This window comes from Cystoisospora suis, assembly GCF_002600585.1.
Source record: "Cystoisospora suis strain Wien I chromosome Unknown contig_3030, whole genome shotgun sequence".
In the NCBI taxonomy this organism is placed as follows: Eukaryota; Apicomplexa; class Conoidasida; order Eucoccidiorida; family Sarcocystidae; genus Cystoisospora; species Cystoisospora suis.
In genome coordinates, this window is record NW_027155825.1 from 70,422 (window position 1) to 89,174 (window position 18,753).

The 18,753-nt window shown below is 50.6% G+C and overlaps 3 protein-coding genes across 3 annotated transcripts; 1 reads left to right on the plus strand and 2 right to left on the minus strand.

The window, feature by feature from the left end:
* Positions 1-1,490: 1,490 nt before the first annotated feature.
* On the minus strand, positions 1,491-5,048 carry CSUI_006071 (transmembrane). The gene is made up of 3 exons (XM_068066236.1): positions 4,126-5,048; positions 2,573-2,875; positions 1,491-1,846 (listed from the first exon to the last, which is right to left on the minus strand). Exons 1-2 carry the CDS (start codon positions 4,510-4,512, stop codon positions 2,699-2,701), a joined length of 564 nt encoding a protein of 187 aa, XP_067921793.1. The 5' UTR covers positions 4,513-5,048; the 3' UTR covers positions 1,491-1,846; positions 2,573-2,698.
* Positions 4,731-14,751, plus strand: CSUI_006072 (pyruvate dehydrogenase complex subunit pdh-e3ii). Its single transcript, XM_068066237.1, has 12 exons — positions 4,731-6,282; positions 7,051-7,206; positions 7,900-8,065; positions 8,633-8,775; positions 9,199-9,316; positions 9,702-9,730; positions 10,639-10,728; positions 11,520-11,600; positions 12,743-12,892; positions 13,238-13,322; positions 13,873-13,944; positions 14,495-14,751. Exons 1-12 carry the CDS (start codon positions 5,827-5,829, stop codon positions 14,641-14,643), a joined length of 1,695 nt encoding a protein of 564 aa, XP_067921794.1. The 5' UTR covers positions 4,731-5,826; the 3' UTR covers positions 14,644-14,751.
* Positions 14,752-16,717: 1,966 nt separating this feature from the next.
* Positions 16,718-18,052, minus strand: CSUI_006073 (uncharacterized protein). Its single transcript, XM_068066238.1, has 2 exons — positions 17,728-18,052; positions 16,718-17,040 (listed from the first exon to the last, which is right to left on the minus strand). Exons 1-2 carry the CDS (start codon positions 17,865-17,867, stop codon positions 16,989-16,991), a joined length of 192 nt encoding a protein of 63 aa, XP_067921795.1. The 5' UTR covers positions 17,868-18,052; the 3' UTR covers positions 16,718-16,988.
* Between the last annotated feature and the right edge of the window lie 701 nt (positions 18,053-18,753).

Here is an 18,753-nt window from a genome sequence, read left to right on the forward strand (position 1 = left end):
GACAGCGTTTTCTCTCGGAATACCCCACTCCACGCGAAAGAGCACACATGGCATGTGCTAAAGAAATCATACGTGTCTTCGTATGCACGGCACAGGAGAAATTCTGTACACGCACAAACTCAAACTATTTGTAATTCACGAAAGCAAAGTCGGTCTGGGTGTGTGCGTGTACATCTATGGGCGACATACAACCCTGTAGAGCGTGCTAGGTAGTACAACAGAACTCAGCGGCACGGTCCGAGAGTGCAGCGGAGCCAGGCATTTATGCAGCGTTTCTTCCATTGCACCGGACCGTCCAGTCCGCTGAAAAGTTAGAGAACTGGTGCCGAGCTGAGTCCCAGAGAATGCCCTTAAACCCTCGGGCACCTGTGCGTTAGACCAGAGCAACTCCGGTACGGGGTGCGTTGCCCTATGTACGCGCGGGAGAAGCCGCGGTGAGTGGCCTAAGGAAAACAACTTGTACTGTAAGACGGTCCAGGCTCTCTATCGTCACGGGAACAGGTGCGGGACTCTCGGTCGTGCTTCTTAGCAGGCCCCTTGCTTTCTAGGTGCGCTGCGCACCGACCCAAAGACCATACCGGGCTGGGCCGCACAGCTGCGCAACCAATCCAAATACTTAAAGCTACTTCGGTGTAGCCCTCTTTTAATCTCAGAAACAGACACCCTCCGTCAGCAGGGTCAATCTTTTTCCATGGCTGCAACAATATCCGCTGAGAGGACAACTGAAATCAAAACCGTATAGCTCTGACCCTCGCAGTTTCAGGCCTGCTGCTCAAAGATCCTGTTCGCATGCCAAGCTTCTCTTCTTTTGAATCCCGCGCTTTACCCCCCTCAAAAAGTAGCATCAGGAGCTTTCTGAAAGGACTAACACCGACCCAAAGCCGGTCACTGTACTTCACGACAACTCTCGACCTTGGTCAGGAGTGGAAGCCGAGAGGGGCCCTGCCTCTCTTTACACAGCACTTGCGTGCACTTGCGAAAGCGACCACGGGAGCTTTCGCCGGACAACAGAAGTCTTTTGTACACGTCTACGGGTCACCAGCCTATGTGCGTTTTAGAAACACCCGTAACTCCTACTGTTGGAGCTTCTTGCGTCTACGCGTACAAGGGCCAAGCCGTAAAGACATGGTGGTGGGGAGGAGGAAACCGCTCGCCTTGCATCGGATACCTATCAGACTCGCCTAAGTCTTGAAGAAAGGGCGCTGTAGAACGCTACCTCTTCTACTGGCTCGAAGGCTGAAAAGAAACGGTACCGTTGCTGCAGACTACGTGTTCTAGCACAGCACACGTCCGAGCTACTGGCTGAAAATAAATATCTCCGCGGAGATTAACTTACACCTCCTGTCCACTGACTTTCTGAATGGAGCGAAATCCTGCACTGTTAGCCTTTTCATTGTCGCGAGAAAGCATCTTGCTCTTTACAAGCAACAGTTAGTAACCACACGTGGTTCATTCCATTCTCCATGCCAACCCTCCACATACTCCTCGTTTCCTCGTTCTTAACCGCCGCCGCATGACAAACAGTGCATATCTCCCCTTGTGTTCATTCACAAGGAGACAGTTTGCTGACGAGGCTGTTCCATCTCGCCAAGTCTCCTCCGTCGCATGCTTCACCTCTGAGCTGCTCCTTTGTCTTTTTCCCCCCCGTACGTCAGTTCCACGAAGGCCCTGCAGGCTTCAGTGTGCACTGCTCCACTTTTGGGGTCAACCGTCTCGCCATCTTTCACGTATTCAAAGACGTCCCCTTTACCAGGAAACAAGCTTCTCTCGGCAATCAACGGCCACCGATACACCTGGAACCTACAGACATCAGCAATAAAATTCCTCCATCGAAACAGATATGACTCTACAAGCAAACGAGGAACACAAGTTTCCGTCTGCCGCATACTTTGGGATGGCTAGTGCATGAAACTAACCCAAAGGACAGGACTACTCCGAGTCGCGACCTCAAGCTGCGTTTTTCCGTCGATATCCTTGACACATTTGATTAGCAGTACAGACACTACCTACACATGCGAAGAGTTCCTACTGCTTATACACGATCGTAGCTATATTTCTTTCTGTTTTCCACAGCAAGTCTATTCGACTTTAAAGGTACAGCGGATGCATGTTTGAAAGAGCTACTGGACAGCAACCAGTGAATGCCGATACATCTCGCTGATAGATGTTTCGGAGTCATGCCTTGTCTCAGTTGATTTGTTTTGCCACACATCATCGAATTCGCTCTTCTCCTTTGTTTCGTCTTTCCTCAGTCACTTGGTTCTGCATGACGACCACAAAAAGCCCTTGTACTTCCGTCGAAGAAAGGTAACTGGGTCCGGATGCTAGAGAATCCAGTCCGCACAAAAAAAATATCAAATACGCCCGTCTACGTACGTGTCCCAAAACATTTACAAACACAAATTACTTGTTCCACTGCGATTAGAGAGTATGGGACATACAGACCGCATACGAAGACTGTCTCCACCGAAAAGACGCCAACAAAGCGTTTCCTTCTCGCTACCCCCAGTCACGTATAGAGAACAGTGGTACCCCGTGATAACGCGCATCCTAAGCACGACGAAGCGCTCACTCACAATCTGTTTGGTACGAAACAAGCGTAAGAAGTAGGAGCGTAAGAGAAGTCTCTGAGCGAAGTCTCCAGGAGACGGCCCGAGAGGAAGAGAAGAAAGGTCAGTTTCATATGGTAGACAAAATTTCACCTGTTCCAGTAGGTCGACTTCGGAGGATGAAAGAGAAGGAGATCTAGGGAAACAGCCCCCATCAGTCCTAGGAAAAGAAAAACTCGGAGTGAGCAGCAGCCTTGCTTGAAATCCAAATAACTCAACGCCGGTTGAGAGAAGAATCGACAAACATACTTGGCTTCCTCTTTCAGCTGTACAGACGAAGATAAGAAAACACAGACAGATAAAAAGGTATCCAGGTATCTACCACGGCTGTACACAGGATATACTTTACGCGTGTAGGGGGAACCCTACAGGTCTTCTGTCAGAATATGTGGTGACAATGCACCTACGGTGCTTCTAACGGTAGAAGAGGCAACAACAACCAGAGAGGTATGTTTATTCATCGTGAGTCAATTCTGAGAAAAAGATATTCTTCCCCTCTGAAGCATTTCCGACCACCCGACATCGTACACAGGCTCCTTCACGGCACGCAGACGAGGGACGATCGAACAAGTCTTCCAGGAAGAGGACACTAGACTTACGTAAGTGTTCATAAACATGCATACATACTAGGTGAGATCCTGATACGTATCATAAATACGTAGAGAGAATGCTGGATCTCCACTCACACGGTTCAGATCGGAAGAAGTGAGGCGAATTTTGATTCGTCCGTGGCCCCGTGTGTGGACAGCCACAGCAGTTGTTTCCTCCACACAGAACGACACACATATCTTCACCTTTGCGGGAGAGAAGAAACTGTTGCTCTTAGTGCTTTTCTTATGGCATGGACGCAACCCTCTGGGCTGGTGTAGCTACTGCGTTCTCACTTCCTCCCATCTAACATTCTGCAACTACTACGTACATCAGCGCTATCCGCGCATCACCACCACAGATGATAGAAGCGTTCGAGTTCGGTCTCGATTCTATGAAGAATGGAAGAAGTACATGTATCCTCTTCTTCAATCCTGGCACCAAGAAGGAACGAGAAGAGAGAAGGAAAGTTCTGAAGCAGGCAGTTAGCATACGAAGACGGGAGGAGAAAGCTACACACCTAGTATAATCTCCTCTCAACGAGGAACCTCGTTATAACCAGGCGGGCACGGCATCCACATACAGAAGTCTACACAGGTAGGCATACACAGAGCCGAATAATGTGATGCACCCTCCTCACAAAGAATTTACTTGGACCGCAGAATGCACCCTGTACAGAGGACATCGCGGGAAACTCCCATAAGTTTGGGTAGCCCATATATATGTATATATCTATACATACATGGATACACATATATAAACACGTGTAGACGCGCATGAACGCGTGGGGAAGGAAGAAAGAGTGGTCTCACTACATATGGATCGATGGGCCTTGATGGCGCTTGCGCGTGTAGAGTGTAGTTTTCTTTCCATGTAAATGCTGTGCGACTTCCGACACAGCGTAGACAAGCAAAAAGGGAGAACTTACATTGATACTTTTAGGGTCAAATAAATCTAACTGCGGTCCTGAGACCTTATTACCAAGAAACCGGCACTGCTGCATGATACCCGTACAGCCGTCTGCCAGAAGAGGAAGTCGTCCACCCATTCCTCTTGTGCTGAGATGACTACCGGCACGGCCGCCATGACTTCCGAGGCGAGCACCATAAAGAGGAGAATACGAGGGAGAAGTGGTGTGAAAGAAAAAAACCCCCGCTCCCGACGGGTTTCTTTTGTCTAGTATAGAAACAAATGTAGAGGTGGTGGTACAGTATGCTCTCCGCGGGAAAAGAGGGAGAGGCTGCCGAAAGAGGAGAGCTGTTGCCCGGAGAGAAGGAAACGAAGAAAAGACATTGCTACAGCTCTTTGCCGACATGATGAATGTGCATGCAGGAAGGAACAAGAACCAGAGAGAGCGAAAGACTTGGACGCAACACCCTTCGCTAGCTCTATACACCCTAGCAAAGCATGGCAGAAGATGAAAGATACGGTATTTGGAAAGAAGAAGGAACTAGAGAAAATGACGTCTGCTCCCCCTACGGTGTCGTAGTAAAGACCTCTTGCCGGGATACTAAAAGCTTAGCAGAGAAAAGCCCAAGAGAGAGCCTTTGCTTTCTCTCAACAAAAGGAGCGATACGTCTAGAAAAGAGAGAAGACCTAAGTTAATTTCGATACTTCACTGACTGAGAGCAGCCCAGTGAAATATCGGTTTTGCCTACCGGAGAAAATACTTCAAAAAGCGAGAAGGTGGTAAGCAGAAGGGTTTCAGTAGGCTTTTCCTCGACTAGAAAGAAAAGGTCTTTCCTTCACTCTTCTAGGAAAGCTTCCCGCTTGTTCTTTTTTTTTCTCAGAAAGCCTCCTTTTCTCGCCCGTCATCTTCCTGCACTGCTAGCACGACTTCTCTTGCCCTTCTCCGAACTTGGGAGGAAAAATTGCTTACTTTTCCATGCATGCAACTCTCGTCCTTCCTTCTTTGTCCGGGTCCGTTCTGTAGTACACCCCGCGCTCTATGGACGAAAAAGAACATTTGTCCTGAAAAAATTGACCTGAAAAGATGGATGTGTAGGGTGTGAGTAACGCAAGACCCAAGGGGTTTTGAACTCGGCACAGGCGTCTTCTGAGAAATCACCGTAGCCGCGTTTCTTTCATCCTGCGGTGTCTCCCTGAGACGAGATTCTTTTTCTCTTCAGCTCTTTTTTTTTTTTCTCAGAAGCGTTCGGTCGATGCTTGACATTCGTTTCGGCGGCTCCTGCGCTTTTCAGTAAGAAAAGGCCGGCCGCGTCCTGATTCCCCTGCTTTTTCTCCACGTTCTCTTCCTTTTTTCTTCGCTTCGGCGTGCGTGTTCTGCTGAGCTGAGTGGACAGGTTGCAATTCCTATTGCTCCTCATTGGTTTGTCTTTCTCCTCTTCTTGGATTCGATACGCTTGTGATGATTCGCACAAACTCCACCTTGCTGAATGCTTCCGTGGCTTCGTCGTTTTCCTTCCCTATTCTCCGGCTTTCTCATCTTTCGTCCACGCACACTGCAGGCCTGCTGCTGGCGCCTTGCACTAGCTGTACGTTGACGGGCAGGTGGTGATTCTCCCGTTTCCCATCGAACTTTTTGCCTCCACATTCTCCCTCAGTTATCCTCTGTGTGCATGGGGAAAGGACTCCCAGCTGCAGCCCTGCCGTCCTTCAGTTACTCGCCATGGCTTCTTCATTTCTTCAGACTGTCGTGCCTCGATGCACTTCCTCGCACCGATGGCTCACCTCTTCTCGATTTCCTCCCTCTTCTCTGGGAGTGAGGACAACAACAGGCCGTAACAGGATGGCTTCTCCATCTCCCGTATACTCGCTTGCAGGCAGCAAGTCCGCTTTCTTCTCATCCGAAGCTCTTCGTTCTTTACCTCCTTCCTCTTTTTCCTCCTCTTTGCTCCCTTCAGCAGTTTCCTCGAGAAGAGGCTTTTCCTCTTCTCCTGGCGGAGGGAAGTACGATGTGGTTGTTGTAGGAGGTGGCCCTGGAGGATATGTGGCCGCCATCAAGGCCGCGCAGTTAGGACTGAAGACTGCGTGTGTGGAGAAGAGAGGAAGTCTAGGAGGGACATGCTTAAATGTTGGGTGTATCCCTTCTAAAGCGATTCTAAACATCAGTAACAAATTCGCGGTGAGGAACGCGTAACGCAACAATGCGGAGATTCATTTCTCATCATGTATGACGGAAGACTTCAGAAGCTCATTGACTGTTCTTTTCTGTGTGTGAGTACGGAGAGAAGGTCTGGTGACCAGAAATATCCCAAAGAGACAGATTGCCAATCTTAGGGTAGCCGAGGCTGCCTGCACTCCTGGAAGCAATGTATGAACTAGCACTTCTACTATACCCGTACTTCAAATGAAATCTGTGAATATACGCCTGCATCTCCAGGTAAAGTATTAGGGGTGAAGGTCGGAATGGGGGGAGACAAGAGATACCTCACGATGAATCCATCAAGAACTGACATGTTTGCTGCGAATTGGAGAATTGGGTGGCGTTGCAGTCTGTCCTTTTTCTATATCTTTGCCTCTATTACCTTTCAGCCCTTCTCATTGCAGTCCTATTCTATCCCAGAGCGGAGATGGAGCCTTTCCTTTATTTTCTTTGCCTGCGTATCCGTGTGGATATGTCCGTAATCTTTTTCTGAACTCCTCCTCCATCCGCCCCTCTCCCCAACACGGGACACAACGAGAGTCTTTCCTGTATGTACCTGTCTAGGTTTATACAAGTCTATATTATGTATACACACCTATAGTTGGGGTTCTTCTTCAAGCCTAACGTCTTCTCGTAACCTTTTTATTTAGATTGTTCGACCATAGAGAAGGTAGCTGGCTCAAGACTTTTTTATCGCCCTCTTCTTTTAGGGACACAGTTGAGGTGTGTGTTTTTCTTCTTCTTCAGGAAGCTCGCGATCACTTTGATAAGATGGGCATTCGATTCCAGGGGGAGCTGAGTGTAGATATCGATCAGATGCAAATCCAGAAGGAGAAGATTGTCAAGACATTAACACAGGGTATTGAATTTCTCTTCAAGAAAAACAAAGTTGATTACTATATCGTGAGTTCCAAGAACCAAACTCGTTACTTTCGTTCGCCCTTTCTTCCTGACTTTTTCTTGTAGACGCTCAGTCTGTCTTTTCGCCGTTCTCGACAATCGTGTTGTATCCCGGATAAAGGGGTCTTTCTTGGGATCCGCTCGTTGTGTCGCTTTCCCGACTTTAGTCAGTATTTGGCTTTAAGGAGTCATTCATCTGATGGAGCGTAAAACTACCCGTCCTAAGGAGTCTTGATATTCACCAATAAATTCAACTCTCACTGCTCTTCTTCTTGTCCACGTAAGTATTAAAGTATACGTAAATATATATATATATATATGCAAGTTGATAGATAGGGGCTCAAATATACGACTGTGTAGCCTTCATCACGGCTCCCACATACATTTGTATCTATCCATGCGTTGATGCGTATGTATATGATGGCTCGGCTTTCTTTTTCGTCTCGGGAGTAGAGGCGTGGTCGTTACCATAGCAACCCAGTACGATTGGCTCTCCAAATACAACAACGTGCATGTAGCATGCACTACCACCGGGTATTCTCTCCTGATATTAGAGCCGTCACGATGGTGTATCAAAGTGGATTCAACATGTTTCCGTCCCGACTAAGCCTAGAAATGACATATGAAGACAAGCGTAAAGGTTTCACCTCAGTCTTTTCTGTTAGTGCGCTGCTTTCCAACTGAATGATTGTCCAGGGAGAAGGAAGACTAGCTGAGGCAACGCAAGTCGTCGTGACTTCCGCTGAGGGCGACAAGAAGTTGCTTGATACTGCTAACATTATTCTGGCGACAGGCTCAGAGCCTTCACCTCTCCCGGGGAATGCCGTCCCTATTGATGAAAAGGTCATCGTGTCTTCGACAGGTAACCTAAACTCTGACAGGGCCCCCACAGGTCGCTTAGGAGAAAAATCACACGGCGACTTCTTGAAGCAAGCGTCAGATGCGCTTCTGATACTCGCACCCCACTTAGACGTACATTTCTATGAATACGTGCATGCCGTCGTTTTTCCCACGTTCTGATGAGAGCCGAGGGAGTCGTGAATTACGGAGTTGCAGTTGGGGGGCGCGACTGCTTTAGAGGGGGCGGAAGCGAACAAGATTGTTCTTCTCGTCCATTGTTCTACCGCCAGCTGTAGTTGTTTCGATCCTCGCTTTTACCTATCGTTTGTGTCTATGCCATACAAAACGAGCAGTCAGGGGCCTGAGACGAATAATGCGAAAGCGACAAGGAAAGAGAAGAAGACTAGGGAAGGAGAGTCTCTGTAGGTTGTGAGAGACGTCTGAAAATAAGCCGTCCTCGGACTTAAGATGATGATGGCGGTCAAGGAAGCTCCACTTCTCGCACCGTCTTTTCCATCTCTCTGTATTTCTGTTGAACTTCGTTTTCCTACAAATCTCTGTTATTCTCTTTCGTCTGCTTTGTCTTCAGGTGCTCTTAGTCTCCCACGTGTACCTGGGAAGCTTGCGGTGATAGGAGGGGGGGTGATTGGCTTAGAACTCGGTTCAGTATGGAGGAATCTGGGTGCAGAAGTTACAGTAATTGAATTCCTTGATCGTCTTCTCCCTCCTGTGGTAAGGACACAGCTGGCTTTGTGTGTCTTCTGGAAAGATGAACTCTCTTTTATGGGTAGGGCAACGGTGTATGTGCTGCTGTACTCTGAAGAGTGATATCGTCAAAATCAGATGACCATACTGTTGAGGAGTTCAAACACCAGTGACGGTGCATGTGGTGCTACGAAAGCTGAATCCTTTCTCTCACTACTACCAGGGCAGCTTTATGTCGAGATTCACGGACATGTCTCTCTATTGGACCTCATGAGTGAGGAGGGTGCGTACCCGTTCCCGAAGTTGACTCTGTTTTCTGATCCTGTCGGAGCCCTTTATCTGGATCTGAAGCCTCTCTGCTGAGTTATTCGTGAGAATTGCCTTTTCCTTTCTGCGAAACGCAGGGGGAGGATGACCAAGGAGAGATGTTTGCGTTTCCTTCTTTCTCAGGATGGAGAGATCGCCAAGGCCTTCCAGAAGGAGATGGAGAAAACTGGTATCAAGTTCCAACTAGGCACGAAAGTTGTCGGGGCGGATGTCCGAGAGGATTCTGCAACTCTTCACGTTGGTAAGCTTCGGGGACTTTGTTGGCGATCAGTGTCATTTCTATGCGTACGTAAGAAACCGCGCGTTTGACACCGTGCCTGTATACCCCTGTTATGTAACTCTTCAGTAGGCCTGGGGTGTCGATGTTGGCGCTGCACTAAAAGGAGGGATAAGGCACTAGGTGATCAATCCTGGAGAGGTTGTCTTTAGTCGAGAAGTTACTAGGGGAAAGGGCAATTGAGTCATTGGGTACGTGTGGCAGAGGGATGGCATTGCTGTTCTTCGCATCACTTTTGCCATTTTTAAGGGAGAAGGAGTTTTGGTGTCGGGGAGGGTATGATTCATATCTGTCAAAGTTTCAATGCGGCCGATTTTTTTACCCTATGTTTTCCTTTCTTTTCATTCAGAACCAGCGAAAGGAGGGGAGCAATCTCAGGTAAGAGCTGGTAGGAGGAACTTGTAATCTACTGTTCTCTGGGGAACTCGGGAAAAAGAGAAGAAGCGGTCACCATCTGGTCTCCATAGAACTCTCGCCTTCGTACCCGAGAGAGACTTAGTGCCGTATGACGGGTGGGAGAGTCACTTCTGCACTCCTTTTCTCCCTACTGATTCCTTTGCTCTCGTGTTAGACAGTGGTAGAGGGGGGGCAAGTTGTGCGGATGTGGAGTTGTATGGGCAGGGTGGTAGACGTGTGTCTCGGTACGTAAGAGAGTTACTGATAGAATATTCACGGTTCGTCCCGTACAGTAAATAGATATTCAGTGACTAGTGAGGGGTAATACTTTGTCTCGGTGACATCGTCCTTGGATCCGTCACTACGTGCGGGAAGCATATGCAGGCTTGCCTCCATACGTTCTCTCTGCGAACGGGAGAGAGAGGGCTTTGTATACGGGAGGATATACGGAGACCCTTCTTGATAAGCCTGCGCTTCCTTGAGCAGCAGTGTGGTGCTCGGTCTTTGGAGAGGACAGCCGTTGAATGAAAGGAAGCGGTACATTTTCGAGCTCGACACACTGGTAGGGACGCACACATTCTTGAGCCCTCTGTGCCTCGAATCTGCCTTGATGAAAGCTTGCTGCGTCTAGCTACTTCTCTAGCTATGCATATACCCGCAGCCAGGCTGACGTACTCCGTGGGTTGCCGTGAGGCAATGATGATTCATATGTCCGTGGCACTCCGTGTGCCGGGTATCCTGGTAAGTGAGCAATCTATCGGAACATGTGGATCCAGTTGGTCCGCTTCGCCAAGTTTCTACCGCGCCCCCTTCTAGGTTAGAATTTCCTCCTTTACTCTGAAGGGTCCTGCAGCCCCGTTCGTTTGTGTCACTATACTGTACTTTTCCAGCTGGACGCGGATGTCGTTCTCGTTGCGGTGGGCAGGCGCCCCTACACAAGGAACCTCGGCTTAGAGGAACTTGGCGTTGAGCTGGACCGAGTAAGTTTTCTCTCTGAAAGATCTAGCAACACAAGAGTAGTCAAAGGCTCCTATCGTTTTCGCTGGAGTGGTGCCGTGTGTAGGTGTGGAGAGGGAGAGCTGCACAGGTTGGCTGGCGCTTCTCGACGACAAGCTGGAAAGTGGCTGTGTCAGGAGAGTCGATCTGCGAAAGAAGCTTTAAGACCAAACTATAAGACGAGGCTTTCATGGATTCAAAGGTGCTACGATGTAGGATGGTGTCTTGGTGTGGCTTAAACCCCATCAACTGTGTGCCTTTGAACCTGTCTTGAATGCGTGTGCGCGGGCACTAATGGCAAAGATGACTAGACTTCGTAGGCGACCCTTCGAACGCACCTGTACTGGTCGCGGGACTTTGGGGGTCTTCCATCTGGTCGAGGGCACTGCATGCCGAGATACCGTAACTCGGCAGCGGGAATCAAACCCTACAAAATTCGTCGGTTAGACAATACAAATCGATAGGTACCTACGGTTATGCTGGCTTGTCGGTGCCAGACAGAGCAGCGCAACTTCAAAACTGTTTCAACCGAACACATGACGGCACCCTGATCCTTTCGTGGGATCGTCCCAACGGTTAGCGAACTCAGGAAGGTGTGATCAAGAGGAAGAGATTGTCCTGCGTTTCCCGTGCTAGCATATCCTGACTGTCATAAGCCACAGTATCCAGTTTGTGGCAGCTGTTGAGACAGTCTGCTCTTTGATCAGCAAGAAGGAAGGGGAACTCGGGTCAAGGGATTTTGTTTCTTCTGTGTGGCGCGTTCTATGCTATTCAGATGGGCCGGGTGGTCGTGGATGAGACCTTCTGTGTGCCGGACTACCCAAGCATTCGCGCTATTGGCGATCTTATTAAAGGAGTAAGTCGCCTCACGTGTCTTTCCTCTAGCCTAAAGGCTACAAGCCTGGTGGGGGGACCCCGAACTCTTCTGGCCCGACATTCTACAAGGAGGTAGTTCGCATGGGTGGAAGGTCAAGGAGTTACTTGTATGGGAATCGGCACTAGACCGATAGTTGAACGCGTGGATACTTCCTTTGTGTTTAAGTTTCCCTTTTCTCCATGTCGCTGGCCGGCTTAGCTCGGCAGCTGAGCGTACGTACGCGGTACTGTACGTGGAGATTCGCGACCGTGTACAGAAGAGAACACGCGCGCATACACATGGGATTTTCGGTGCGAAGCACGGGGCCACCGCGATAGGTTCTCGTTACCGTATATGACGGGCGATAAGAACGTGTGGGTGTTCACAGCCACAAAAAGTAGAGTGACCTTTCTGTTTGGAGGAGCGGCTCACCCTTTTCTCGATACCGACACTCCGGTCCCGGAAAACATTGTACCTAAAGCTAGTGCAGTTGCCGATACTAAGAGAGATGATCAAAAGGTTCTTCAGGTGTCCTAGTGCAAACTAACACTGAACGTCTCCACCTATCCCTTTCTTTTCCTTGTGGTCCGCGTCGCCTCTGTGCAAAGCTTCCTCCAGCGTGGTCGAAGTGCCAGTAGCACACACCGGCGCAGACAGATCGAGAACACTCGGAGAGAATATAGTATAGCAGCGGGAGACAATTAGCAATACTGCCTTCGCTAGCTATGCAGTGGTATTTTCCCCGGGTTGGTATACTCGCCCACCATCCGCGTTCGTCAGGAACGATGAGCTGCGGTGTTGAGATTATCTTCTGCACCAGTTGTTCCTTTCCATGAAGATACGAGCTTGGAATGTGTTGTAATGACTATGTGGTACATGCTTTTTATTATCCACAACGACAGGTGCTTAAGGGGTCGAAACATTTCAATATTGATGCCGCGAGGAACGGGAGCATCTGTTCGCTGTTTTGACAAGCAGCCGCGGGGCGGGACGCGCAAGTGTGGAACAGAAAGTCTTGCTCTTCTGTCGAGTGCGGAAGTTCACGGAAAGTAGGAAAACTTTCTGTATGGCCGTAGTAGAAGACATGGTGAAGCTCAGAGACATTGTGTTTTTGTCGTTCTCTCATTTGTTCTCTTTTGCAGCCGATGTTAGCGCACAAGGCAGAAGAGGAGGGCATCGCGTGTGTTGAGATGATTGCCGGTGTGGGTGAGGGCCATGTCAACTATGATACCATTCCATCGGTCGTCTATACTCACCCGGAGATTGCTGGAGTTGGAAAAACAGAAGAGGAGGTATGCACGTGAAAGGACTAGGCAATGAGTACATGCAAGCCTCTGCACACAGGCGAGGAGAAATGCACCGTGTGCCAACTAAATTGTTGTATTACTTGTCCATATCAGACTGATATGCTTACATTCTCTGGTTTTCGTTTCGCTGTCTTTCCTCTCCTGTTGGCATAGACCATTGTAGGGTGTTTAGGCATCATCGCTGCCTCGGGAAGAGCGGTCACCGGATGAGCCTTGTCGGGTTAGGGTTAGCAAAGATCACACTGAGTCACAGGAGTTGATTGGCAGTCGAGTGTTAGCCAAACCGTATTGGAAGCAATCTAGGTCTGTGCAACTGTTCCCGTGTTGCAGCTGAAGGCCAGTGGAGTTGCCTACTGCAAGGGGAGCTTCCCGTTTGGCGCGAACAGCAGGGCCCGCTGCATCGACGTTTCTCAGGGTAACTTCCTCACCTTATGCGCACAGAATGTCATTCATTGTGACGGTTGTCGAGCTGGATGTGCGTCAGTTGTCTGTGTTTAACGTAGATTCGTCTATTGCAGTCTTTGCCAACCGGAATTGTGGGCCGGCGTTCTTTACTGTCCGCGAGAGATCCCGCTCTCTCGACTCGGTTGCAACCCCAGCAAACTGTGCGTACCTGTCGTGCTTCAGCCTCTGGAGATTTTTGCTACAGACGGTTCTAGATGAAGTTCCGTGCCGAAGCACCGTCTGATAAACGATTCTACTGGTGGTTGATTGCTCTGCATCGGTTTTCTGAGCGTACTTCGCGAATGTGTGTGTGGGGTACACCTGGCGTTTTCGCGTGTGTGACACTTCCAGCACAAAAACGCTTCTCTCTTTCTGTAGTCTACTGTTCTTGTCGACCTCGTTTCTTAAATGCGGTGATCCGAAGAACCTCCCAGAAAGCTTTTCACGGCTCATAAGCGTGAGGCGGCTCATAAGAGTCGGCATGGGTGTGTTTGGTTGTTCTTTCTGGTTTGTCTTTTAAGGGTTCGTGAAGGTGTTGACTGACAAGGCCACAGACAAGGTATTGGGGGCGTGGATCATGGGTCCTGAAGCCGGTAAGAAGTTCACACAATCCGCCGGGGCGACCCAGACGCGTCCGCGTCACCGTGATGTGAAGGTAGCGTGTCCCTTCCTATACTCACGCGTACTGCTTGGCCGTGGTCAAGTTCATGCTGGGCTGTAGAGTTGACTTGTCAGCGGTTCTCTAGGTCGGACTATTCCGAGAGTTTGCTTAGCTCAGCCTTACAGTGGTCCAGGACAGCTGTTAAGCGCACAGCAGATTGCAGCCAAGTATCTGTTCATGAAAATAATACTTCAAGCACAGAGTTTTGAGACCGGGTCCCTGTACGAAGTGAGCTCGCGGGTGTGGAGCGCCGTTCTCTGCACCCAAGTGCTGCAGCGTGTCTGTGGTGGGTCTTCGGCTTGTACTGAGACACTGCAAGGCAGTGAGGCTTCATTGCGGGCCTCCGGCAGTTGAGAAGGTTGTTTCATATCCAGGCTCCTCTTGTTTGAGTCGGGTGGCATATGTAGGCGTGTAACCTGCACATCTGCTTGGGGTGGTATCGTGCCATCGACCCTTCCTGTGTGTGCTTCTCTTACTTGCAGGTGAGCTGATTGCGCAACTGGTGCTGGGCATGGAGTACGGGGCGGCGGCCGAAGACCTGGGCCGTACCTGCACGGCGCACCCGACCCTGTCAGAGGCAGTCAAGGAAGCCTGCATGGCCTGCTACGGCAAGCCCATCCATGTCGCCTAATCCAGGAGTTTGGTCGGTATATCCCGGACACACATTGCCGTTCCAAAGAAAAGGGACGGAGATGAAACATGGTGACTGGGCGTGTGTGAAACTGCGAAAAAAAGAGACGAAACCGACAGCGCCGTGAGTGAAAGATGGCAACGCGAGAGATAGAATTCCAGTCCGATGCGTACTCGAGCACCGGATGCGGTCCTATGTATACGCCCAGTTCGTGCAGCCGTATGTTCGGCTTTCGTGATCTCTTCTTGTCCGGCCTGCGGTCTTAGCGCGGACGGTCACCATGCCTTGCCGCAGGGAACTGCATTGTAGCCGGGAATGGGTGCAATCAGATCGCGAAAGCAGTCTTTGCCTTCACTGCGTGTAGACGTGTATCGCAGAGCGAGACCCCTTCGGTGACCTACCGCTGCGGAATCTTCTTTGGCAGCCTTGTAAGCGCGCACCCAGGGCCACTGTCGTGACACGTTGCTTACAACGTAGTCGGGCAGCTTGCAAAGCCGGTAGTGTCACCCCACTCCGTCGAGTATGGTGTAGTGTGCACCTCGGGACTGCGGTCTGCCCTTCGGCGTAGCAGGGAGACTCATGTGTGGAAAGAGACGCGATGCAGGGCAGCGTCAGTGGACGGGGGGGATCAGGGCCAGTGATGGTTGTGGCGTACCGAAACGGTGGGAGGTGCCGAAAACACGTTTCACAGAGGACATTGAATTTGGCGTGACCGTACAAGGGCGTGGACTTCAGCCAAATCCGTTCAGGAGTTTCTGTGTCCGAATACAAAACCGTTGGCTAGTACTGATGGGGGTGCGTCTCTCGTTGCCCTTCAAGCGTCTCCAAGACATTTGATCGGAATGGGCAAGTGAGAGAACCAATGATGCAAGAACCCCTTGCAGTGGCATCCTTTGACTGCTTCGTGAAAGCTTAGGACTGAAATCGTGGCAGCTGGAAGCCGGAATCCCAAGCGCCAGTTAGTCTTGAGCACGGACACGGTATTCTAGGGTATCCATGAAATCCGTTCGGAAGGAGAGGCTCAGTAGTAGAGCCGAGACTTATCCTGCATAGCAGGCGTAGAAAGCGTTCATCCACATACTAAACAGGCGCCAGGCCAACAAAGAGCCAGCCCGTGGACTACGTATTCAAGTTCATAAGACTAGTAAAGCCAGCACTCATTTCCTACGCGTATTATTTCGAGCTCCGAGCTTATACTCTGGATCACAAATCTAGAAGCTAGGCGCGCTAGGAAGTAAGATACTCCTCCAGTTCAGAACACTACTTCCAAAGCCGCTACGTGTATAGGTAGAAAGAAGAGGTTACCATACCCCCGTAGAAAGCAGGCAGTGGCACCACTAAGATCACAGCTAGACCATGTGACTGATGGGAAGAGACTGAGTTACTTTTGTTACTTCTACAAGCAGCTTCTGGGCTAGCCCCTTCTATAACGTGACTCAAATGTAAACCTGTGAGCAAAAACATTACATTACCCAGGCCACTTTTATACTCATGGCCATCCTGCTGTTTCCGTTAGGTGTCTTCCTCGGACGAAACCACCACTTGAAAAAAATGTTACCCCTCCCGCGGAAAGACCACACCAGACACCGCGTATGCTACGGCGGAAGCCCTGCCCTAAGCTTGCTATCATCTAACGGATGCGCGTTAACCACTCTTACCCAATCGTGGCCGGCTGGCCGGGAAAGCAACGGCACTCCCAGCTCCAGGAGTCCACTGAGTGTCCATACAGGATCAGAAGTAGAACGGGCTCACCAATGGTGCAGCGTGCAAAAACATTCATCGTTTTGATAGGGAGGCTAAGTCGTCTGAGGCGCGGCGTCGACCTGCTACCACGGAAAGGGGTGTCGGGGCGTCCTTCACTAGCCGCCGCTCTTCCGTTGCGTGAGCTGTGACGAACACATCGCCGCAGGCCAGCAAATACACGGCAGCGTCATAGTCTCCCGTGCCGTACTCCGCTGTTACATCAGTAGCGGTTTACCACATGTGGCGTCTTTACAGACACGATCGGCACGAATAACCAGAGTTACAGCTGTATCTGTCACACCCGGGAAGCACTCGGCGGGCCTGCAGCGGCCAGCCTTCATTTCCTCGTTTTACGAGAAACACAACCAGAGCTCAAGATACCCTTCATTTCTTATTGGGAATGTTGACCTTGGGGAGGCTTGGAGGCAGGGAGCCCTCCAGCTTCTGAGCTTTCTCGCGGTCCTTGACAACAAGAGTGTAACGATAGCGGCTGCACCTGATCTTGAACTTGGTCACTGTCGACGCGCTGGCCCCGGTAGCTGCGTTCGCCTTTTTGTGCAGCTTCACGATCGTCACCTTCTTTGCATCCGGGCGACGAGCAGTCAGCACGAACTTGCGGATGTCGCGGATCTCCTTCGGCATCTTGAGTACTTTCTAGTAAAAAGCACAGACATTCCAGCGCGCTGCTATACATCATCCGATACCGCTAGTCGCCGCCCACACACAACGTGCGAAGCACCCATGTACTAGATTCTGTATCTTAGCCTACGGCGATCACATAACCGCTGCGCCAGCCAGGGCTCTGGCTCGTTCCACAACTCAATGCATATTCTGCGCCCAACTGCCACCCCTCTCACTCGTGTTCATACAAGCAGGCCCGCCCCCTCTACCAGTTCCTGCGCCTGATTGAATGTGTGCTCACGCGCAAGACCAGGTAGTGAGCGAAAAGATACTATGTTTGGTGGATACTGAGGTGTCCACGGGTCAGTCCACCGGCTTTCTGGATGTCGGTGCACCGTCCCCGACAGCTGTGTCACTTCACTGACCCACAGTATCTGCGACGGCGTGCCGAAGAACCGACGAGGTTTTGCAGATCTGAAACCTTTTACCGTTGCTCCCAGCTAGAATTGTGCCGACACTGAGAGAGCAACAGATATGGGACGTTTCGGAGAAAAAACCAGTCAAAACTTCCAGAGGACCCGGAAACAGGACGGCTACGTGAAGACGACTGACTTTTTGATTTCCTTAGAACAAAAGAAAACAAGTGAACGGAGACTCCACGCAGAAACACCCCACAAAGTTCATGGAAAAACACCCCGCTTCGCTGCTTACCCTTGACGTTCCGCGAGTTGCAATCTTGCAGACAGCGTGCACTCCTCAGCTGTCGAAGGAAACTCAGAAGCCAAGAAGAAAATACAGCATATCTTTCCCCTAACTCTGGCTTTTTCAACTCCGATGTCCAGGGGGAACGGCCTACGCATGAGCGGCGGGCGTGGCGGACCGAAGCTGCATGCTATTTGTCGACCGTCTCCTGCTTCTTCCGTCCCTTCGCCGGAGTGTTCCCCCCACAGAGTCAGGATTGTGCGGGATCCCGCCTCCGTCGGAGCGAAGGCTTTCTCCGGATAGCACTTCGTCCGTGTGACTTCCCTAGTTGGTGAAACTTTCGCGACTGTCTTCAAAAGGACGCACACCCCCGGGGCACGACGTTCCAAGTGCTGAACAGACACATCTTGCAGTGCGCTCCTGACTAGACCATGCGCAATTCAACCGCGCTAGTCAACCAAGGCTCCACTGCATGCTGGCTCTCTGCCGGAGAACTGATTTTTTTCTTTTTCAGAAACCGTTAGGGCGGTGTCTCAATTCGGCAGTCTATGGGTCAGCAATCGTCTCCTCACTGTGTTGCTTTCTCTTCTGATGACGTGAAGGAGGCAGCCGCAGCAGTGGTGCCAGTAGGAAGTTAGCCGGAAAGCGGGCCCGGCGCCATACAAGTTTGTCAGCGCCTGATCGAGGGCGTCAAAGCTGTCGCCGGACCACCACCGTGTCTCCGGTCTGTCCCTGTTTACAGTTCTGGTGCCATATGCAGTCCAGAAGCCAGAGTGTGCTTGAACGCGCGTTAGGCGCGTGGTCGCTACACAAGGGGATTTGCTACAGCCGTTTTACCGAACGGAGTAAGATCCCGCTGAAGTGCACGGAAAATCGTGCCTGCTGCTATTGGAGCGACGTAACTGAAAGTCGCGGCTAGCATTCAGAGGGCAACAAGAAAGGGTTGTCCAACCGCTAGGGCTAGGTGATGCTTAGCTGGGTTACCTAGCTGGAGGTTCACTGGGACCTCGGTCGCCTGTGTTCTTCCTGTTTGTGTGGGTCCGC